Source organism: Mercenaria mercenaria, chromosome 16 (genome assembly GCF_021730395.1).
Source record: "Mercenaria mercenaria strain notata chromosome 16, MADL_Memer_1, whole genome shotgun sequence".
Taxonomy (NCBI): Eukaryota; Metazoa; Mollusca; class Bivalvia; order Venerida; family Veneridae; genus Mercenaria; species Mercenaria mercenaria.
Window position 1 is genome coordinate 17,064,468 of NC_069376.1, and position 25,012 is coordinate 17,089,479.

At 34.9% G+C, this 25,012-nt stretch overlaps 2 protein-coding genes across 3 annotated transcripts in view; one reads left to right on the forward strand and one right to left on the reverse strand.

Moving 5' to 3' along the window:
- LOC123540439 (phosducin-like protein 3) overlaps window positions 1-25,012 on the forward strand; it is a 478,889-nt gene that overhangs the window by 286,540 nt on the left and 167,337 nt on the right. The window lies entirely within an intron of this gene.
- Window positions 1,097-17,777, reverse strand: LOC128549496 (uncharacterized). Of its 2 annotated transcripts, none has more exons than XM_053526215.1 (2): window positions 17,631-17,777; window positions 1,097-7,195 (listed from the first exon to the last, which is right to left on the reverse strand). In XM_053526215.1, the coding sequence occupies exon 2, from the start codon at window positions 7,186-7,188 to the stop codon at window positions 6,529-6,531; it is 660 nt and encodes a 219-aa protein (XP_053382190.1). In that variant the 5' UTR covers window positions 7,189-7,195; window positions 17,631-17,777; the 3' UTR covers window positions 1,097-6,528. The 2 variants fall into 2 exon arrangements, with proteins under 2 accessions (XP_053382190.1, XP_053382191.1); XM_053526216.1 differs by lacking the exon at window positions 17,631-17,777 and adding an exon at window positions 13,662-13,938.

Below are 25,012 nucleotides of genomic sequence, written 5' to 3' on the forward strand. Positions count from 1 at the left end.
TGGTGTCCTTTCAAGTACAGAAGGCATTCATAGTCAAATTGACTTTGTCTATGGAGGTAAAGAAAAAAGAAAAAGCAGCAAAAAAGATAACATATAATAAAAAGAATCTAACGTTTGTATATTTTCAAAAAGGCTTACGGAAAGTTAGGTAAATCACACACAAGGCATCATTTACAAGAAGTTGCAATTTTGAGAACAGTTCTGTCGGCTTCCTAAACACTACTAATGTACTTTCTAAATGTCTATTTGTACATGTATGGATTTGTACCCGATATATATGAAATATTGCATAGGAATAAACTTTGTTTTTACAGAGTATATTTCAAAACTGGTTACCAGTGAAAAACTATTCTTCGTGCAGTAATTGATCAGGGAAAATGGATAATAATCCTTATAAATTTGAATGCAAAATGCTACGACGTTCGGACAGAGTTTGAATCATGGAAATTAAGTAAGGGTTATCTAGTGTTAGCTGTAAATGTACAGTTGCTGTAAATGTCATAGGATTGTTTATTCCCGTGAATATCTGCAAGTGTGTTGAAAATGTAATAGATTGGCAACTTATTTGCTAGCCACCAAACTGATAATTAAGATATTTCAATATTTTTTCTTCCATATAATAGAGGCAAAGGCCTGTCTATTTTAGTGATTTTCTAATAGGACTTATGCTAAAATTATCATGATATTGGAGAAAGGATATAGACCGGCTCAGTTCACTACATTTAATCATAAAAATGTAAAAAAAAATATATCATAGTCTAAGAGCTTCTCTATATATTTGCCTGCATACAAGGTATGTTTCTGCCCGGGCAAAAATAGCGGTAGGCGTAAGTTGTGGTTGTATGTTTGCTTATGAATGGACAAGGTTATCATACTCATCCCAAGAAGGTAATGTGACGACACTTCCGATGGAGGAAGACCACTAGATCTTTAAATAAACGTCAGACGTCAATATTTATTGAACTAGAAGACCACATGTGCTTGTAATAATAAATATCAAATGTTAAACATGTACTTAAATTCTGTTGTTTTTTTTTCAACACGAAAAATACTGTAACAGTGCACTTTGTCTTGACAAAAGGAAAACAACAAAATGTAATTTAAGCGTTATATTTTGAAATAAAGCTAATCCTGTTAGGCTAAGTTGATTAGTATAACAAGTATTATATACCATAATTATATATTACTCTTTTCATGCATATGTACATTCAAAAGTATTTAACAGTATATATTGTAACAAGAGGCCAAAATAGGTATCAGTTGCTCACCTGAAGAGGAACATGACCACATGACCTTGTTTCTGACAAATTATTATTTTCTATTTTTAACTCTGAACAAATTTCCGAAAAGACCAAACAAAGACGCTACAGGCCAAGTTTTATATCAATCCTTTCATGAGAAGCTTTCCCATTTTTAGCTCTTATGGCCTCTACCTGTGGCAAAGTGCCCCCATTTGAACAAGTTTGGGACAGAACCTTACAATGACATTAGAGATCAAGCAGTTTATGAGAAGATGTCATTAACGGTAATCCTACTTTTAATTATTGTAGCCCTTACAAGGGACTAAGCGTCCCCATTTGAATAAAACTGGCGGGAGATCCTATGATGATATTACACATAAGGTTGATGAGAATCCATCCAGTTGTTTATGAGAAGAGGTCGTTTAAAGGTATTTATGTCTTAGCTATAGTGGCCGATAAAGAGGGTCAAGTGATCCCTCCCCTCATTTGAACAAAGCTGGTATAAACACTTATATTGTTGTTTTATACCAAGTTTGTTGAAAATACATCAAACAATTCATGAGAAGAAATTGTGTAAAGGTAGATATTTTTTTTAGCTCAAGCAGCCCCTAAAAAGAGCTAAGTGCCCACCAACTGAATAAACTTCGTTGAGAACCTTATAATAATGTTGGATGAAGATCCATCTAGCGCTTCATGAGAAAAAAGTCATGTATGGGCATTTCTATTTTTAGTTCTAGTGGCTCCTAAAAGAGTCCAATCGCCCCCATTTGAACACATTAATTCAAAGTTATACTGATGCTACAGACCAAGTTTGATGAAGATCCATCATGCGGTTCATGAGAAGAATTCGTTCCAAGTTTTTTTCTCTATTGTTAGCTCTTGTGACCCCTAAAAGGGACAAAGGTGAACCTTTGTGTAAACTTTACAAAGGTCCATCCCAGGATACTCTTGACCAAGATTTGTGTAAATGTGATCGTTAGGTTCAGAGAAGATGTTTAAGTAAAGTGTTGAAACAGGACAATGAATGATGGAAGAAGGACGCCGAACCGTCCACCCATACTTATAGCTCACCCTGAACCAAGTTCAGGTGAGCTAAAATTATAAACAAAGACAAATCTAATATTAAAAGCATATTCCATACAAAACAGGTGGAGGAGCACATTTAAACGCCGAGATTAATTGACCAATTTGCAAAATATAAGAAGAAATTAAATGAAATATTATTTTTCACTTAAAAGATTTTTTGTAAGTTGCACGTTCATTTTATATCTACATTGAATATAGAATTATGTGAATGTGTTATTATTTAATAAAATAACGGATAAAAAATGATGAAAATTCGTAAAATTCACAAAAGCATAATAACCAAGTCACTGAGTGGCAATACAGAAGTGTTGTGGGCAACAGGGTTAAGACTAAAAATGTTTCAAGGCATTTAGGAGCGAAGACACAAAAACTATTTTCACTTAAATTTCAATAGTGACCTTGACCTACAAGCACATCATGAGGAACGTTAACTAAGTGTGTGCAGTATTACGATAATCCATCAATGCACATAAAAATTATAGTGTGGAAACAGATTTTAACTTGACCTTCAATAGTTACCTTGACATTTGACCGACAACCATGGGTCATGTGCGCGACAAATAGTCATTTCTCTATAGTAATGAAAAAAATCCTTCAATGCAATTAAAAGGTATGGGACAGAAACACATTTTCATTGACTTTGAACAGTGACATTGACCTTTAACTGACAAGCATAGATCATGTGTTGATACATTGTCTCGTCATGGGAACGTTTCTGTGTACCATTAAGATAATCCATCAATGCATATAAAAGTTATGGAGCGGAAACAATTTTTACTTGAGCTTCAAATTCAATAGTAAACCCTGACCATTGACCTATAAGCACAAGTCATGTACATGCATTTTCTACATATTGCTCGTTATATAACACACACGCTAAGTTTTATTAACCTAGCTTGAATACTTTTCGAGTAATTGCAGGATCCAGATTTGCGGTCGGACGGACGGTATTCCTTAAAATTCGTTTTGTATCAGTTTTGTATCAGTACGAATTAAGTAAGCTTAAATTATTGCTTCCAATACAATATTTTATGCTCAGTTGCAGAACACATTTTATTCGTCAGGTTTTAAAAGCTTTTTTCAAGTCCTTCGGTATGGATTCCTGGCAATGTAATATTATAATAAAGGTCCCCTTAACCCGATGCTAGCGGCTATAGTATTTCCGACAAATGGTTGTTGTATTGAATTTTTCTAAGTTAACTCATTAAACTACTGTCCCGTAATTCTATAACGCGGTATACAAATACATGGGAAACATAAATTGCATTCATTGACCAGTTTCTAACTGCAAAAATAACAGACCTAAAAATGAAAAATTTGTATAGTACTGATACAAAAGGAATTTTCTTTATTATGCTTTTATGATAAAGTCCTGTTGTAGATTTGCAATTTAATCTTGTATAACAATATAACAACAATCGGGGGATTCCATACATTTGATATATTTGCTGTGAATTTGTCAAACATATTTTCCACTCTTTGATACTTCATTATGTCAAAGAAGAACATGTTATAAAAAGCGCCTTTACACATTGATTCTAGTATTCTTAATTTTTCGGTATTTCAACAGAGTTCATTATGGTGTCATCAATGTTTATATTCAATACAATTATAGATAAAACACATCAAATATAGCGCATTTGAACTGGAAGAAACTTTTAGCCATAAAATCTATAAGAAGATACTTTGGAAGCACAGAATAAAACTAAGAAAAGTAATAGCAGACTCGGTTTTATTGAGTATGCTCATGAGAGGTAATGAAATGTGCAAAATCCCGCAAACGAAATTCTATCACACTTAGCATCGGCTTAACCGAAATTCTATCACATTTAGCATCGGCTTAAGCGAAATTCTATCACACTTAGCATCAGCTTAAGCGAAATTCAATCACACTTAGCATCAGCTTAAGCGAAATTCAATCACACTTAGCATCGGCTTAAGCGAAATTCTATCACATTTAGCATCGGTTTAAGCGAAATTCTATCACACTTAGCATCAGCTTAAGCGAAATTCAATCACACTTAGCATCAGCTTAAGCGAAATTCAATCACACTTAGCATCAGCTTAAGCGAAATTCTATCACATTTAGCATCGGCTTAAGCAAAATTCTATCACACTTAGCATCAGCTTAAGCGAAATTCAATCACACTTAGCATCAGCTTAAGCGAAATTCTATCACATTTAGCATCGGCTTAAGCGAAATTCTATCACACTTAGAATCAGCTTAAGCGTAATTCTATCACACTTAGCATCGGCTTAAGCGAAATTCTATCACACTTTGCATCAGCTTAAGCGTAATTCTATCACACAGATATCAAATAGTTTATATGATCCCAAAAGAAAGTAATACACTCAAAACTAGTGTTAATCTGTTAACTTAGCATGACTGGAAAAAAACATTTTAATACTTTAAGATAATGAAATGCAATATAACGGCAAATGTTTTATGACAAATTTACAATGTTTATCACTGATTAACTCCATTTTTTCATATTTCTATACATAACAAATGCATTTACATGTTTTGAAACCAGATTTACACGAAGTATATATAAAATCACATATCATAAAAATTTATAGGTCATCTTTACAATATACATGATAAAACCTTACCAAACTTCAGGATCAAATACAATACCAAAATGTCAACACGTCCTTTTCATAATTATACACTTGTGGACTTACCAAGCTAGACCCCTAACATTTTAATGAAGAAAGCCAATGCTACAATACAAATTTCTTGAAATATTATTTGAAAATAGTAAAAGAAATCATTATATCTTTTAACAATTTTAAATTTAACGATCTGAAACAAGACCCGTGATCAAACGTTGCTTTTATCTATTCTTGTTGGGTTTAACGTCACATTGACAATACTATTGGTCATATGGCAATGTTCAAGCCTTTTATGGTGGTGAAAAGGCCATAGATGCCCCCTCTGTGCATTATTCCATCACTGGCGGGTACTTGGTAGAACTACCGCCAGCTGGACGGCTTCCTCACATGAAAAATTCAAAGCCCCGAGGCTCGGAGCGAGTGAGCTGAAGTCAGCGACTTGGAGGTCCCAAGCATTGCATTTAATAGTGGGTTTTAAAATATATTTATCTAAAATAGAAAAGCTTTCAAAAATAACGGAGTTATGCCTCATATGCTAAGTCATTTAGCATCTATGTCTAAAGTAACATTTTAAAAGGTTGAATACAAACCTAATTATAAAGGATGAAAGGCAAGTTAAACAAAATACAATAGAGGTTATCTCTGTAAATGCATAAGGTGTGCCTTGTCGACACTCGGGGTGCGTGACGATGCATATGTAATGTTTATGCAGTATGTTACAATATTCGTGAACACGAGATGATTAATGTCACATATTATTTTATATGATAATAGATCTATTCCCTTGAAAACTGTGTTTTTTTAAAACAATGAATGAGGGGTAAAATTTATATAAAGTGATGTTCTAAAGATGCATCGTGATTTGAAATGTGTTAGTGCAATATACGAAGCTGGGTTAAATGTGGAACCCTAGAGCCGCAGCCTATCCTGTATACCTTCGGCCACTCTCCAATACTGAAATAAACTAGATGGTGGTTGATATTGTCGCTTAAAAAGATTTCGATAACGCCTACTTTTAAGAAGTATAAAAGTCAGTACTGGTTTTAATGAGTAGAACTTGAGTATAATAAAATAAAAGTCCGGACATATTGAATGAATGGTCGTTCATGAGTTTGTAACCGACTTCAACATGTAATAACATTACATTTTTGTAAATGCGTGCAATGAATTTTGAATAACGTGAATTACTGCACTAGCTCACGTTCACAGGTGACAATCAGCGTACTGGATCAAATTTAACGAATTGATAAGAGAATATCAAAATATTTGAATACAAGTTGCAAAAATTGAAATAATTGCTTTATGTGGTTGTTGCCCCTTTTTACGTCCTTGAGGGTAGAAGTCTGTTTACCTAAAAATAAAAAGTAATTTCCGCCGCAGCAGATGGGCCGATTTTTTCATCCATCGAGTGATACCCTGTCACATCTTGGATCGCGCATTAATGAGACTCTGATTAACTGTAAGTAAACTTTTTGTCGGATATTTCATTATTATAACTTAGAGAAATTGTCATTTTCTTGAACAAGTTATTTAACTTTAACATTCCATTAAACTGTTCCATGTGTAAACTATTTGTATTGCAGTTCTATGATTTTGGGAATTTTAAGTTAGCCATACTCTCTTCCAGTGATACGGCTTTGCTTTTAGGTTTCTTTGGAGGTGGTTGTGGTGGTTTAGGAATATCTGTGGCCAAATAATAAACAAGTTCAGCATTTTGAACATATTTTGGAATTCTGTATTGGAAAAGAACCTCCTTGGATGATATTGCCCAGCTTCTGTGTGTTGCACCTTTAATGAAATGTTCCCGTACTTCTTTATTGCAAAGATTTATACATTTCTTTTCTGTTTCGGTTCCAACAAGTTTTTCTACTGTAATTTTAACGATTCTTAGTGGCTTGTCTCTAGGTTTCCTTTCAGGTGTTTCCATTTTATAGAAAGCCCAGAGTGCAGCTACCTCACGGTCTGTTGTCGTTGAGATGAATCTCGAGCCATATTTGGAACCGGACGCTATATGTTGTTCTACAGTGCGAGTGGAATTTGGATCTTTGCAAACAATTTCATTCTTTATGACTTCATCGCTCTCATCGCTCCTTAACACGCGGTACAGAATTTCCTCTTTCAAGCCATGAAATCCATAGAAATATTCATCGGGTTTAAGATCAGGACTGAGTACTGAGAGTTCTGATATTTCAGTACATCTTGAAATCTCGTCTATCCAGTTTTCGTTGTATTCGCTGGATGCCATCTTTAATCTTAAATAAAAGCATAGTGCTGTACCAGAATCTGAGGAATGATTAATAACTCTATAAAAATCATTATGTAAATATTTCGAAAATTGATATATGATACTGCAAACAGAGGTAAATTTAAAACAGTTATTTAGAATTTATGAATCATCCGAACCATTCGTAATAATTCAAGGTACTTCTGCAAGTTCGGGTTAAAACAATTTAAAGTTTGATAAAATTATAAAAATGTAAGGTCGTTTGCTTGATTTTTTGCTAGCCTGATTAAAAAAAATTGGACATTACACAGATTTTCATAATGGTAGTCTATGGAAAAATCAACACAATTTTGATAACATTTTCGCGAAAAAAAAAGTTCTACAATTTAAATTTTAATGAAAAACTTCTTGTTGTCGTAATATGACCTTTGGGAATGAATTAGGCCGGTCACTGGTCGCGGTCTCCATGTGGTCGCTATTCACGGCCTTTTTAAGAGCATTTTTCTTCGGGGGGACCAGAGACCGGTCGTTGTCGACAGGTGGTCGCTATTCACGGGTGGTCGCTAGCACAAGTTTGACTGTATAAAGGTGAAACACTCTAGAGGCAACATTTTTGTCTGGTCTTTATATATCTTATTCAGAATGATTGTCTCTTTGCAATCTAGGTCAATTTCGAAACCGGGTTACTTGAGATCTAAACGAGGTCACTTGGTCAAATCATAGAAAAACCTTGTTAACAATCTAGAGGCCACATTCATACTTATTCTAAATAAAAGTTTGTTGTAATGTTTGTCTCCTTGAAGTATATACCAGAACTGAAACTGGGTTACGTAAGTTCAAAAACTAGGTCACTATGTCAAATCATAGAAAACATTATCATCATTCTAGAGGCTACATCTTGTACCAGTTTTTATAAACTTTGTCAGAATGTTTTAGGACAAGAAAGAAAATGGATTATCTAAGGTCAGATACAAGGTCACATAGCAAAATTGGGAGAAAACTTTCTTTAGGCTCATGAGAACACGCACTTTCTACCTGATTTTCTTGAGATTTGGTTAGAACGTTTGTCTGTAAAAAATCTAGGATAATCTTGTAACTGGATCATTTTGATAGTAACTAAGTCACTAGGTCAAATCATTAAATAACTTGATTAATAAAAACAATAGATACATGAAACATGGGCAGAATGTTTGTTTTAATGAAATCAAGGCCAAATTAGATGTTAGGATACCTGGGGTAAGAAGTATGTCAGATGAGCAGTACAGGGCCTTAAGTGCTCTCTTGTCACATTTCTCAAACCATCTTGTACTCTCATAACTCATATCATTTCTCAGTATCCCCTTACCTTCCCCATCTCACACATCCCCTACAAGAACAAGAGGGTCATGATGACCCAATTTCGCTCACCTGAGTTAAGCTGATTGCTTGAACAAATTTCAAAAACAAAAAAAACTAGGTGAGTAGGTCATGGTACAGATTATTCAAGTCAACTACTGAAATCTGTTACAAAATATACAGGTGGTCCAAATCTCTTTGCTGAAGCTTCAAAAACAAGCAAGTAAGTCAGTAGGTCAGGGTTAAAAATATCAAAGACGAGTATTGAAATCTATATAAAAAGTTATACATGTAGTCCAAATGTATATATTGTACCTTCAAAAACAAGAAAGTATAGGTCAGTAGGTCAAGATGCAGACTATTCAAGATGAGAATTTAAAACTGTAATAAAAATTATACATTACTTTGCTGTAACTTCAAAACCAAGAATGTAGGTGAGTAGGTCATGATAAAGACTATTCAATATGAGTATTGAAATCTGTATCAAACATTACACGTGATCCAAATTTCTTTGCTGTAGCTTCAAAAACAAGAAAGAAGGTCAGCAGGTCAGGTTTAAGAATATTAAAGATGAGTATTGAAATCTGTATCAAAAGTTCTAAACGTGGTTCAAATTTCTATGCTGTAAACAAGAAAGTAGATCAGTAGGTCATGATTAAGATTATTCAAAATAAGTATTGAAATCTGTATCAAAAATTATACATGTGGTCCAAATTTCTTTGCTGTAACTTCAATAAAAAATGTGTAGGTCAGTAGGTCACGATTAAAAATATTGAAATCTGTATCAAACATTATACTTGTGGTCCAAATTTCTTTGCCACTACTTCTAAAACAAATAAGTCTACGTAAAACAAGCTTTTCCTTTGCTTGTAGTGGTGACATAGGTTTTGACCCCACATGACCCAGTTTCGATCTTGGCCTAGGAACATTCTTACCAAGTTTCATGAAGATAGGGTCATAAATATGGCCTCTAGAGTGTTAACAAGCTTTTCCTTTGATTTGAGTGTTGACCTAGTTTTTGAACCCACATGGCCCAGTTTCGAACTTGGCCTAGGAATCATCAAGATAAACATTCTGACCAAGTTTCATGAAGATAGGATCATAAATGTGGCCTCATGAGTGTTAACAAGTTTTTCCTTTAATTTGACTGGGTGACCTAGTTGTTGACCCCATATGACTCAGTTTTGAACCTGGCATAGGAATCATCGTGATAAACATTCTCTGACTAAGTTTCATGAAGATAGGGTTATAAATGTGACCTCTAGGGTGTTAACATGCTTTTCCTTTGATTTGACCTGGTGACCTAGTTTTTGACCCACATGACCTAGATTCGCACTTGGCCTAGAGATAATCAAGATAAACATTCTGTGCAAGTTTGTATCAATTCAAAGCATAAATGAAACCTCTATATGGCTGAAAGGGCCAAACAGAAAATTATGCCCCTTTCAGGGGCAGTAACTCTAGAACCCATGAAGGAATCTAGCCGGTTTTCGATAGGAATCGAGATCTTATTGTAACTTAAGTTGTGTGTAAGTGTGGTGAAAATCGAATGTCAAATGTCACTTCTATCGTGTTCACAAGATAAAAATTAACAAATTTCAGGGGTCAATCAGGGTCCGTAACTCCGGAACCTATGATTAGATCTGACGGAATCATCATGGAATCCAAGAACTATTATTGCAAGTTTGTGTCAAATCAAACCATAAATAAAGTCTCTATATGGCTGCAAAAGCCAAAATAGCAAATTCTGGACCTTTAATGGACCTTAACTCTGGAACCCATGAAGAGATCTAGCCAGTTTTTCAAAAGGAACCGATATATTATGCCAATACAAATTGTGTGCAAGTTTCATTAAAATTGATTGCAAAATGTGGTCTCTATCGTGTTCACAAGCCAAAATAGCAAATTTTGGCCCTTTAACGGGCCATAACTCTGGAACCAGTTTGATTAAAATCGGTTGCAAAATGTGGTCTCTATAGTGTTCAGAAGAAACTGTGGACGGACGACGGACGACGCCGACGGGTGACAAAAGCTCACCTTGTCACTACGTGACAGGTGAGCTAAAAACACATTTTGGTTTCCATTTCTCTCACTTATTTATAAATCTCATTGTTTCTAATTTTACCTCAGACTACCCTCACTTTTTATGCTCTTTCATTTTCAGAAATTGCACGAGCACTTTCACCTTTTCCCCTACACATATCTGTACAAATTAAATTACTGTTTTCTGTTTTCTGTCAATATGGCAAACATTTTAAAACGGTCGAGCGCACTGTTATACCGACAGCTCTTGTTATATCTTCTGCCTTATTATCGCAGTAAACACACTTGTTATTCTTAACATTTGTTTAATAGACCGAACTGCACAATACCTTTATAATAGAGCCCAACTATATAAATATGACGAGTGTCGCGAATATGGAACGTCGCTGCCGTCTGATGTCGGGATACTCCATGTTTTCATGTCAGACTAGGGGGTTAACTTCTCAAAACGGTGTCTTACCATGTTGAAAAGCTAAAATGTTGTTAAGTCAAAGTGTGCTTGTTAAAACAGTGTAAGTATGATTTTGCTCGCAGAGCGTGTAATAATGTTAAAAGCTTTGTTATCTTGTTAAACTGTAGTGTTAATTTGTAAAATCATTGTCTTAGTATGTTTAAAACGCCATGTTATCATGTCAAAGCACCACGCAATCTGGTCTACAGAGCGTGTTATTATGTTGGAAAAAAAACCGAAGTAATCTTGTTAAAGTATCGTGTGAATTTTCTTACGGATCTACGGAGCGTGTTATTATGTTAAAAAGCTTGACAAGATCACATAATACTTTTTAACGAGATAACATAGTTTCTTTAAACATAATAACACGCTCTGTAGACAAGATCACTCGGTACTGTGACGTGAAAGCACGGATATTTAATGTAATAAAACACTGATTAACATCACCCTTTGACATTATAGCATGTATTGTTAACATAATAAGATACTATATGGAAAAATTAACATTACACTTTGACATGATAATATAGATTTTTAACAAAATTGTATCATAGCTCGGTGTTTTTTCTTAACAAAGGACCATGTATGATAAGGCACAGTTTTAGCACCCAAATTTCGAAGAAAATGAAAGTAAAAATACATCTCAACGATATGGATTATTTGAAAGACAAAGGCTTAATCTTGCATTTTTTGAAGAAAAAATGTATCAGTTTTGCGTAAAAAGTCATGATCCATGGTCTAGTTTCATGTCATCAACACAGATTTTGTACATTTTTAGATGTTTTCATGCACTTTATCAGCAAAGTACGATACGAGCGCAGGGGAGAACAATTTTAGTTTTTGGATATGTGTTGAGGATTACAAAAACACGGAGAATGATACATGAAAGAAAATTGTTCTAAAGTGCGCTCGTAGTAAATTTTGAACAAATACGGTATTTTTCCGAACATTTTTACTCTAAAAATAGCCATATAAAGGGAAGAAACTCTTGCTTTACTTGAAGAGCTTGGCGTAAAGGTAAGTAAAACATCTTGTGACGTCATGCGGAAGTGATTTCGTTTGAAACTGGGTCGCGTGCGATCAAACACTAGGTCTGTAGGTCTAAAAATAGAAAAACCTTGTGACCTCTCTGAGTCCATACTTTTCAATGGATCTTCATGAAAATTGGTCAGAATGTTCACTTTGATGATATCTAGTTCAAGTTCAAAACGTGGTCACGTGCCATCAAAACCTAGGTCAGTGGATCAAATAATAGAAAAACCTTGTGACCTCTCTAGAGGCGATATTGTTCATGGGATCTGTATGGAAGTTGGTCTGAATATTCATCTTGATGATATCTAGGTCAAGTTCGAAACTGGGTCAACTGCGGTCAAAAACTAGGTCAGTAGGTCTACGTCGTCCGTGTGTCCATGCGTAAACTTTTGCTTGTGACCACTCAAGTTTAAGATCCAGCCTTGGAATTTGGATAGCATGTACAGTTTTGCATACCAATCCTTAAACTGTCTTTCACTGACCATAAATGTGACCTACTGATCTACTTTCTAATATTTTAGCATCAGTTTGAAACATGTGGTTCAATATACTCAGGTGAGCGATACAGGGTCATCATGACCCTCTTGTTTTCTTTCTTTGTTGCTTCATAATTAATTAACAAACAAAAGAAAGTCCTTATTTATATTTTGTATGCAATAAATCTGGAAAACTGTACTAAATTAGAAAGGCAGCGTTTTTGATAAGCCATACCCTACCGCCTCTTAACACAGTACTTTGGCAGATGTCCTTGAAAGCTTGGTTAATTGGTAAGAAGTCGGCTTCAGCCACGGTAGTATGAAGTATACTAATGGTCGAAAATAAGGATAATGTGTGATTTATTATTGATGCAATATGCTATCACAGAATGATGTCAGAGTAAAATAACAAACTATGTAAAATCTCTTCATATATACATTGTTTTGCCATTAGGCATTCCATTGGCCATCAAGATACAGACATCGCTAAGATAGTTTCAAATGATTGAAAAACGAAATGATCGGTGTTATAAAAATATCTTTCGGGGCGTAACAGTTTAAACAAAAGTAAATAATATTATAAATAATCAAGTTTGTCAGCAACAATTACAAATTAGACTTTTAATAAGTATTTAACTAGTTTTCTTCCGAAAATTCTTCTGCATCTTTATATCAAGAAATAAGATATTAAAATATTTTACAACATGCGATGCCTCAAGAGCCAATACGTGATTTAGAAGTTCCTTGTTCCGTTCAAGGGAAAACAATCATCTCAATTGACTTTAAATGATCGAGAACAATCCACTAAATTTGGATTTCTTCTTTCGAAAAATTCGTGATCATTTACTGGAAGTAACGGCGTTCAAACACAATGCATCTCAAGTGCTGGTGTCCTGTCCCTATTTCAAATGTCCGTATGGACTAACTGTTATTAACAATGACAAATAGTACAACAAGGAAGATAAGTGTGGTATTCTAAGAAGACGGCTTTTAAACACAATGCATCTCAAGTGCTGGTGTCCTATCCCTATATCAAATGTCCGTATGGACTAATTGTCTGTAAGAACGACAAATAGTACAAGGAAGACAAGTGTGGTATTCTAAGAAGAAGAAATTTGAACAATTAAATATACTTAAAAATAAATTGAAATACTTACGCGTTGGGATGGGAATAAACATTTTCGTTTTATCTTTTACACATCATATTAATTATTGAAATCCTAAATAATAGATTAAAGAATTAATACAATCCTGGTGGGATTCAATGTATGTCAGTAACAACAAAGCCAGGTATCCAGTTAGAAAAGCCTTTCAGCATAAAACAAAGTTTCAAAAAGCATGTATATATGAAACTTAATCTGATCTTAATTGATGATCATCAAATGAGTGAAACTGCTATATAAAAAGATAACTATATGAATTTTTCCCTAATTTTCATGAGTCAGTTCCTGAGTACAATTACAGAGTGACTTCTTGCGCGCTTGAATAAAATGAAGAATGCAGTATGTATTTACAGCAAGTCATCTAGTTTCAACCACTTATTTTAAACGTGAATTGCAACAGGAAGTAAATGGTTATGTACATAATTTTGCTCTTTTATACCACAAGCTGGGTCAAGTGTTTAAGTGATGTGTTTCAATCTCATATTGTTTATGTATGTTTGTTAGATAGTTCATAGTAAATTATTGAGTTACAATGTATAATAGACAGAAAACAAAATATATTTCGTACTTTGTTACTAATATTGTAAACCTTTCCTGTCTTATTTTTTATTTTATAAAACTACACAGCGCAAAGGGCTTGGATTGTTTAATTATGTCTCTTTTGAAAAGTTAAAATTGTTATGTAAGATCTTGTTGTACCCTTGGATTTGTGTTTTGAGCGAATTTGGGCTAATGTCACATGAACTCCTTTCATATTTTTTGTCAGGTCCTGTTTTAACCGCTCATACAAACTATTTTCCGACACTATCTATCTCCCGATACTGACCAGCCCTTTACAGGGAAGTAGACACTTCCGTGCGCGTCAAGCCCCCAGTAGAAAATAAAAGAAAATCGAGCCAAATAAAAGAGAAAGAAACATTTGTTAGTGATTAAAAAAAATAAAAACAGGGATGAAGAGCAATGTTATGGTGAAGTGTGTTCAATGTTGCAAACAGCGGCATTAAACTGCTCAAGGGTTGGAAGGTATGGAATGTCAGGTGGAAGATTATTCCACAGGACTATAGTCCTGGGGAAAAAGGAATATTCGAGGTTGTCAGTGGTGACAGAGATTACCCTGTAAGACAGCTAATGATAATGGCGTTATTGCCTTGTTAAGGGGATGAGATAATCTTCCATGGGGAATGCAACCAGTTGATTTGAGATTTTATACATTAGAGAGAGTCGGGTGTAAAGGCACCGGAGATCTAGCCTGCGCAATTTTACTGTATAGCATGTCAGTGACAGTGGAGTTGCGGCCAAAGTCAGACATAGCCCAACGTGCTGCCCGTCTTCGGACCGCTTCTATTTTGGTTTGTGTGTATGGAGACAAGACTTCGGAACTATATTATTCCAGCTGTGGTCTGACGAGGGTCTGATATGCCATGGAGTTTGATTTGTCTTTTTGGTTGACCTATTTATATTGGCGTCCCACAACAGATCGTTTGAGATATCCACGACAAGGTATTCTGTTGAGGCGACATATTCTAGTAATGTATTATGCAGGTGGTATTATGAGGGAATAGGATATTTCCTTCTTTTGACGCGGAAAACTTGACACTTGGAAGAATTGAATTCCATATCCAAGTCCAGCTGACACTTTTTTCATGGCTCACTTTATCAAATCTTATAGTATCAGGTCAACCTGCTGTTTGTTTTACACGGATTTGACAAGGTCATTTACAAGCATTTGAGGAGAAATAATGGATGCTTTTAAAAAACAATGCATAAAAAATCAATCTGTTACCATGGTAACAAGTAATTAGATTTGTAACCATGACAAGTTCTAAACTTACGAAATAAGATAAAATAGATATAAAACAATAAACATTTCTTGATGTGTCTTTATTTTGGAAAATTGAGAAAATACAATTTTTACCTTACTTTTCAGCTGTTTTGAGTAAAGAAGAGTTATCTCCCTTTATATTGTTTTTCTTATTTAAGTATTATAATGGGTATTAAATGTCAAAATGAATTGTACACTGTATTAGCAATGAATGATCAGGTCAAGGTCTAATTTAAGTAAATAATAACTTCAGTATTGCACTTTTTAAGCCTACCCCATCATAAACCAAATATTCACACACTTGGACGCATGTATATATAAACCAGTATTTTTTTCTTCTAAATACTGACTTTATTCAGATATTTGGCAACTAAATCAAAAAAATAGACATATTCTATAATCTAATGATGCATTCAAAAACAAAATTGGATCGGGGGCCCAAAACACCCCTTATCGTACATGGTCCTTTGGTGCAGGTAACTTGTATACACTGAGTACAGGGTGCGGTAACTAAAAGTGTGCAGGTATTTAATACCCGCACGCTAGTTACCGCACTGTTGGATAGGAAAGTATGCCAAGGTGTCTGGAACAGTTAGACAGCAAAGTGTATTTTATTGATTTTCTGCTCTAGCATTGGTTTATTTTACCTGGGCTTTACACATTTGTAAAGCAAGGATGTTCAGTACTCACTGAACTGCTGTATATGGCATTGTGGAACGCCTACAACTACCATATATGGATGGCTATGATACAAAACAGAAAGAACATTAAAACTCTCGGGTAAACGATTTATACTCGGGGGCTACGCCCCCTCATACAAATCGTTTACCCTCGAGTTTCAATGCTCTTTCTAAGATAATGTTTTGACAAGGACAAAACAGCACTCTCGGTAGACAAATTTACACTCTGTAGTAAAGATCGAATGAGACTTTACAAATATAACATAGCCTTTTAACTCTTTAACTCTTCCTCCACTATGAAAAGCTGGAAAGTCGCCATATGATCTTTAGTTGTGTCGGTGTGACGTTAAACCAAACAAACAAAAAAAAAAACAACATAATAACAGGATCACACGATACCATAACACGTTAACATAGCCTTTTAACATAAACGGGGGCCTCCGTTGCCGCGTAATAATGCGTTCTAATCACACTTTTGACATGATAACATAGCTAGTTAACATGATAAGACAGTATCTGGACAAGTTAACTTCATACTCTTTCATGACAACATAGCTTTTTTAACATAATAAGACACAGTTTTGACAAGTTAACACCATACGTTGACACGATAACATAGCTTTTTTTAACATAATTAGACACTGTTCGCTCTGACATAAATAACATGAAGATAGATATGAGCACCGAATAAATAAACCCCCGAGTCGAATTCATGAATACAACGTATCAGCTTTCTTCTATCATTGCCGTTTTAGTAACAATTACACGAATGAATAAACGATGACTTGTGGTAATAGTTATACTTCTGGTTTCCCACTTGTATTGTGCTATTTAATTGACCTGTCAAAACATGTTCCCGGCTTTCATGTTAATCTTATGTAGGCTCGAACAGAATATAATAAAAGCCGGGTCCATTTTTGACAGGTCAAATAAATTGGACAATATTAATTTTATATTTTGGCTTCTCATCTGTAAATTAGTGGTTTGGCCCCGTTTAAATTTGTAAACAATTATAAACATCTACCTGCGGTTTTGAAATATTTTCCTTATGAGAATTAGTATTTGTTTAAAAACACTGCAGCATTCAAACTTAAATATGAAATGTAAATTTCATGCCATATCTATGTCTTTTATATGTAAATTTCACTGATAGTAAAACTATTGCAGTAAAATTCTCATTTCAACTGCATTGAAGTAATAATTGTCGATCTTGACCCCCGCCCCACCCACCGACGAAACAAAAACATAAACGAACATGTTAGTGGCTTATACGTGAAAAAATACCTTCTCCAGTTATATTAATTTAAAGTAAACGAGTAGGGATTAATATATGATTTGGTTGTCACATTGGCTTACCACTCATGTATTAAGATATAAGTTACAGCTTGAAAATAAATGATTTTTTTGAAGTTATTTGATTAATTTAACCAGTCATATTGAATAATTTTAAATTATACTCACTGAGATTTTCGTCCTCGTCCACTAAGTATTTAATCTTCCTGCAATTGCACAATATCCTACAATACCGTAAGTTAATAAAGGAAGTAGAAAACCATAAATAACTATAGCACGGACTGTAGACACTGGCTCCCTCTCTTTGTTGGAGGTGAAAAAAGAGCCAATGACACTTTCGAGGCGGCGCTAAAGACCGGAACTATATGAGAAATGAGAAATAAAGATAGAGGGTGAGTTGATCTTTTTATTTTCTGTAACAGAAAGACCTTCTTTCAAAAATCAGACATTGTAGTTCCACTTAGAAATGGTTATATTTGTTATGTATGTCGATTGGTTTGCATTGCGAAAGCATTTCTTGATGTGAGGACTTTTGGAAAATTGGTAATAAGACCGGTTCAAACCAAAAGTGGACATTTGTCTATATACCGGTATTTCGCCTCAATTTACATATATTAGAGATTTCAAAGTCATCGTAATATCTTGTTAACAAAATGTCGTCTTATTGTTAAACTTATGCAATTTTGACGGGTTTCATCCATTTATTTGCATTTTTGACCAGGAGGAGGAACCACTGCTGCAGAGGAGGCGATAAGAAACCAGAGTTGGAGCCAGTGCACATTTTATTTTAGGGTGTTAATGTGAGGAGAATTGCCAGTTCGATAAGAGTTTTCATGGACAACGAATTTTGAAATTAAATTGAGTAGTGTAACCTATGTGGCAATCAATATGATAACAAACTTGAAAATACTCGTTTATTTATTGTTGATTTTGTTGTTTGTTTAGTTAGGCTTTTAAACTAAATTTGCTACAAGTCTTATTGGTGGACTTGTAAATAGCCTAGTTTTTATAAGGAATTATTTATACTGTGGCTAAAAGTTATTATCCACATGTTCTAAAGATAACAATCAATTAACAAGAGGACCATGATGGTCCTGAATCGCTCACCTCTTCCCACATGACCCAGTTTTGAGTATGACGTCGTGTTTTCTATTATTTGACATAGTGACCTAGTTTTTGAGCTCATATGACCCAGTTTTGAACTTGACCTAGATATTATCAAGATAAAAATTCTGACCAATTTTCATGAAGATCCATTGAAAAATATGGTCTCTAGAGAGGTCACAAGGTTTTTCTATTATTTGACCTGTTGACCTAGTTTTCGAAGGTACGTGACCCTGTTTTGAACTTTATCTAGATATCATTAAGGTGAACATTTTCACTAATTTTCATGAAGATCTCATGAAAAATATGGCCTCTAGAGAGGTCTAGAGAGGTCACAAGGTTTTTCTATTTTTATATCTACTGGCCTAGTTTTTGATCGCACGTGACCCAGTTTCGAAACTGACCTAGATATCATCAAGGTGAATATTCAGATCAATTTTCATGAAGATCCATTGAAAAATATGGCCTCTAGAGAGGTCAGACGATTTTAATAATTTTAGACCTACTGACCTAGTTTTTGACCGCAGTTGACCCAGTTTCAAATTTGATCTAGATATCATCAAGATGAACATTCAGACAAATTTTCATACAGATCCCATGAAAAGTATGGCCTCTACAGAGGTCACAATGTTTTTTTATTATCTGACCTACTGACCTAGTTTTTTACGGCACGTGACCCAGTTTCAAACTTGACCTAGATATCATCAAGATGAACATTCTGATCAATTTCTATGGAGATCCATTCACAAGTAATGGCCTCTAGAGAGGTCACAAGGTTTTTCTATTTTTAGACTTACTGACCTAGTTTTTGATTGCACATGACCCTGTTTCGAACTTGACCTAGATATCATCAAGATGAACATTCTGACCAATTTTCATACAAATCCCATGAAAAAGATGGCCTTTAGAGAGGTCACAAGGTTTTTCTATTATTTGACCTACTGACCTAGTTTTTGAAGGCACATGACCCACTTTTGAACTTGACCTAGATATCATCAAGGTGAAAATTCAGACCAACTTTCATAGAGATCCCATGAAAAATATGGCCTCAAGAGAGGTCACAAGGTTTTTCTATTATTTGACCTACTGGCCTAGTTTTTGATGGCATGTGAACCACTTTCGAACCAGACCTAGATATCATCAAGGTGAACATTCTGACCAATTTTCATGAAGATCTCATGAAATATGTGGCCTCTAGAGAGGTCACAAGGTTTTTCTATTTTTAGACCTACTGACCTAGTTTTTGACCGCACATGACCCAGTTTCGAACTTGGCCTAGATATCAACAAGATGAATATTCAGACCAACTTTCATACAGATCCCATGAAAAATATGGCCTTTAGAGAGGTCACAAGGTTTTTCTATTATTTGATCTACTGACCTAGATTTTGAAGGCACGTAACCCAGTTTCGAACTTGACCTAGATATTATGAAGGTGAATGTTCTGACCAATTTTCATGAAGATCTTATGAAATACATGGCCTCTAGAGAGGTCACAAGGTTTTTCTATTTTTAGACCTACTGACCTAGCTTTTGACGGCACGTGACCCAGTTTCGAACTTGACCTAGATATCATCAAGATGAACATTCTGACCAATTTTCATGAAGATCTTGTGAAATATATGGCCTCTAGAGAGGTCACAAGGTTTTTCTATTTTTAGACCTACTGACCTAGTTTTTGATGGCACTTGACCCAGTTTCGAACTTGACCTAGATATCATCAAGATAAATACTCCGACCAACTTTCATAAAGATCCCATGAAAAATGTGACCTCTAGAGTGGTCACAAGCAAAAGTTTACGGACGGACGCACGGACGGACGACGGACGCCGCACGATCACAAAAGCTCACCTTGTCACTTTGTGACAGGTGAGCTAAAAATGTCATGTGTTCAAAATATTTATTCCCCATTCATATCGAATTGATATTTTTTCTTTGTCCTTGTCCGTTCGTCTGTCGTTCTGTAGCTATGGCTACGCATACAAAAGTCATATTGAGTTTATATTAAAAATTTAGTTAACGTTTGTATAAACACATAGCTGCTATACTGAAACAACTCATTAAACGTTACAGCCAAACTGTTTTAAGACACACCGCATGTTTAGTGTTCAACCCGTTTACACTTCCCTCTTTGATTGTGTCTGACGGAAGAGGGGGAGGACTCTGTGATAAACCAGAACTGAACTGTCTTGATTTCTGTCTTCTGGCCCTTAAGGGTGTTTCTCTTGATGCTCTGTCTTCTGAAAAGGCATTTTTTTCGGTTCTTAAAGTTTGCTTTTCATATAATTATACAGGAACCTTTTTGTGTTTTACATGCCATGCCTTTTGTTTCCATTGCGTGTGTTAGAGATTCACCTGGCGAGGAAAACTTTTATTTACACTGTCCCTTGACTTTGGAACATGGTAGAGGTAAGAGTCAGTGTGCCCATACCACGTGACTTTGACGTCATTTTATGGCTAAGACGGCAAGCCAAATTCCGTCGATTCGATTCTTCGAAGTGGCGTAAGTTCTTTATTTCTTGATCAAATATGACCAAATAAAGTGCAGGCTAAGGAAAAAAGTGAGTACTTCACTCACAAGTAAACGGTTTTATCAACAGATGAACAGTTTTGGCCTGAAAACGGGAAAACTGTTTTGTTTAGGGAAAATGAGCATGGTAAGACGGCAAGCAAGAGCCCTTTTTGACAGAAAAACGGATGATTGTACACATCAAAGAAGTCGCACGCATTACCGATTCACAGGAATTTAATGCTGGCTCTGTGGGAGGCCTTAATTGACAAAAATATAGCAGAATTATCTAAAAACTTTTAAAAAAATCCAAAATATGCTAAGACGGCAAGTCCGCTAAGACGGCAAGTCATTTTTATTAGATATACCTGGTTGCACCAACTTACGTAATTCAACACTTCCGTGGTTACAGGCCGTCCATCCTTCTATCAATCCGTCCGTCAGTAACATTTTTACTATGTTTTATCAATGCTTGTGAAATAAAATAGAGAAAAGTGGAAACTTTACAGATCACCCAACACGACAAAAACGAAAATGTTACAGGCTCGGTTTGATTGAGCCTGTTCATGGACGGCAGTGGAAATGCATGCTACCGTCCACGCCCTCCAGCTCCGGGTTGAGCAGAACTCAACATTTACACATGCTAAAAGTACAATAAGCAATTTAGAGACATCCGCAGATGTATTCAAACGGCGGTGAACATTGAACCTTCAATGAACACTTACATAAAAGTTCAGTGACATTCATTGATCATCTTTCGTCTTCTCCTTAAATCACTAGTGCTGGGCAAAAGAGATATGAACGGTTTATCCTCACTATTTTCTCATTAAGGCAAAACAATTATTTTAACTTTGGACCATACACCGTTTTGGTGGAATTACACACTATCATTGAAATTACCATATGCATCGCCGAATGAATACATCATCAGATGTTGCTAAATTGATTTTTAGGTTGAACCCACGAAGTGGTTGAGACCTATAATATACCGTATTCCAGAACTTGCAAAAATATCAGCCTAACCATTTTCACTGAAAGACAGATTAATCCGCAGTAAGGTTTTTGCCCGTTTTTTCGGGCTAATCGAAAGATATTCTTATTGATATTTTCTGAACATTGTTCTACAGTCGGTTGATATTTTCATACATATGTAAATACAATAAGGTTAAAGAATGCGTCATTTCGTATTAAAATTATGTTTTTAAGTCTGTTGATCCATCGAGCATGACTAAGTTGAAAAGCGGAGGTGTATTCCTTTAAAACAATTCAGAAAAACCTCAGACGTGACCGAAGCGCATAAAAATATGCCATGAAAAAAAAGTTCAAAACGTATAAGAAAGATTTCTCTAGTTTAGCCTTAATACATAATGCACTCGTCAGTAATAAAAAGCATAATTATGATCTGAATCATTTTTTCTAGTTGTATAGGATATAGATCTGTATGCGATTTTTTCTACCTGTCCTGATTCGAATGACAAGGGAGATCACTGTGTAGGAGTAAGTTAAATGATAAACTGCTTTATTTTATTTAAAAATAGATTTTCTTTCTGAATTACTTCCCTTTATTCTTATTTTACCCTTATTTTTGTACAGCTTTTATAACGACTGATTCATATTAGTTATTATTTAACATTTTGCTTTATCGTTTTAATATCTCTGTAAGGCTGAGTCAAAAAATTTGTTTAAGATTTCCTTTTTATAAATAATTTTATATGTAGTATATTAATTGCTACAGTGCTCCACTGTTACATGGAAAGCTACACGTTACAGGTAAAAGCCCTGCTCCGCGGCTATTCAAATTCTTTTGTGTGTATGCAACCCATGATTACAATAGGTAACAGTTAACGGCCACGTGCCAACCTTTAGCACGCAAAACCACAGGTATTTCATATAGAATTTCATATACAATAGACTCTATTTTGACAGACGTCACTGTTCATAGTCAGGATTTTCATGCTTTTTCAGTGACAATTCAAGTTAAAAGGTAGGACGGGAGCAGGGCTTTAAGGAAAATGGTCGTGATGCAAGTACACGTTTGGTTAACTTACATATTTGTCTCGATATTTAATGTAATAACCTATATTAATACTTACAAGATAAATAATTGACATTCCTTGCAAATCCTGAATACATTTAGATGTTAGGGGTACTTTACTATGACTTTTAACAACATTACATCAGTCCCGGATTATTATAATTGTTATTGAATTGAAAAATTTACATGAAAGTTGTCATTTTGATAAACGTTAATAAAACAGAGTAAAAGCTACAGAGTTTTTAAAATAGATTATGAAGCAAAATAGAATCAAAACAGTACATAACGAGAATTTCTAGTCGGTTAAAAATCTCATCAGAGTTAATGTTACTTGTAATTTGACTTTCCGACTCAATTAATAAATCTTATCTTAGTATATCAAATGTTGATGTTTGCCTGATGTGAAGTTTCTAAGTATGTGTGCCATATAAATGAAACTGTTTGATTTCTTTTAAGCAAAATTGAATCAAAGCATATCAACGGGGCATTTGCGTCTTCTCCCGATGATTTTCATGTGTATGGTTCTTTTTCTTATCTCAAAACTGCACGGAAGTCGAAACAGCAGGATCTTGGGGTAGATACAGGTCTAGTTTCCAGTTTGGCGGACCCCACTGACTTCTACTGTTGTTGTAGCAGGGTCGGTCGTTTGTACAAACATTTTAACAAGGTAGCGGAGTTTAAAGACAACAACCTATGAATTAAAGAAGTAGGGTTGCAACATTTTTAATGTTTTGGTGTCAAGATTACTTAAAATAGAAAACAGGTCGTTAAGTCGTGACACCAGTACATTTTATTTTATTAGGCTCGGCTAAACAAGAAGTTGATTTTGCAGAAATGTGTAGAATTATACAACCCTTTCTCCAAGAATTGTGAAAGTATGAGAATTTTGTCTTTTGACTGTTCCTGTGATACGCAGGCTCCATAACCTCAGATCCCCTTCCTAAATTCTAGTTTGTTTAGTTCTGCCCATTGTTTTCTCGTTTGGGGCAAACCCTTTATTTTATCTGGGGACCAAACGCCGCTCTTCATGGAATTACACGCCTCAACACGTGTATCACGTGAAGGTTCCATGTTCATCATCGTTTGAATACATCTGCGGATGTCTCTAAATTGCTTTTTGTACTTTTAGCATGTGTAAAAGTTGAGTTCTGCTCAACCCGGGGCTAGAGGGCGTGGACGGTAGCATGCATTTCCACTACCATCCATGAACAGGCTCAATCAAACCGAGCCTGCAACATTTTCGTTTTTGTTGTGTTGAGCGACCTGTGGAGTTTCCATTTCTATTTTAATATGTGATATCGTGTTAAATTTTGGGGAAAAAATAAGATTTTTCTATTCTACTCAATACTTTGAACACAGCTACATAGAAATACCTTTTAAAGCATGTCTCCTAGCTTATAGACTGAGTTAAGCATAAGATTCTTATTTGTCAAAACATTATTCTATATATCTGAAAATTGTGTTTTTGATTTGTGGAAGTCGACAAAATGGCTCTTCTTAATAAGTAGCCTTATTTTAATACATAACGATTTGTCAAGAAAACATTCACTCAAACATATGTACAACAGACTTGTGAACATATAAAGTAGTACTGATTAGGTCAAAAATGTGTATTATTTGTTGTTGCCTGCTGCCAACTGTATATTTGTTCTTTAGTTTTCGAAACACTTTAACATACTTTAATCTTAAAGACCGACACGCAGAGGTACATCCAAGATGGTATACATGTGTAGCTTTTGAATTCTTAACCTTTCTAGAACAGTTCTCACTTATATGCCAATCCTGCTAGAGCAAATCATAATTCTCGTTTAATTTATCTATTAAGCCTCATAATTTAGCTGTACAAAAAAAAGAAAAAAAAGGCATATAACGTAGTTCAAAACATCATATGACTTCACTTAT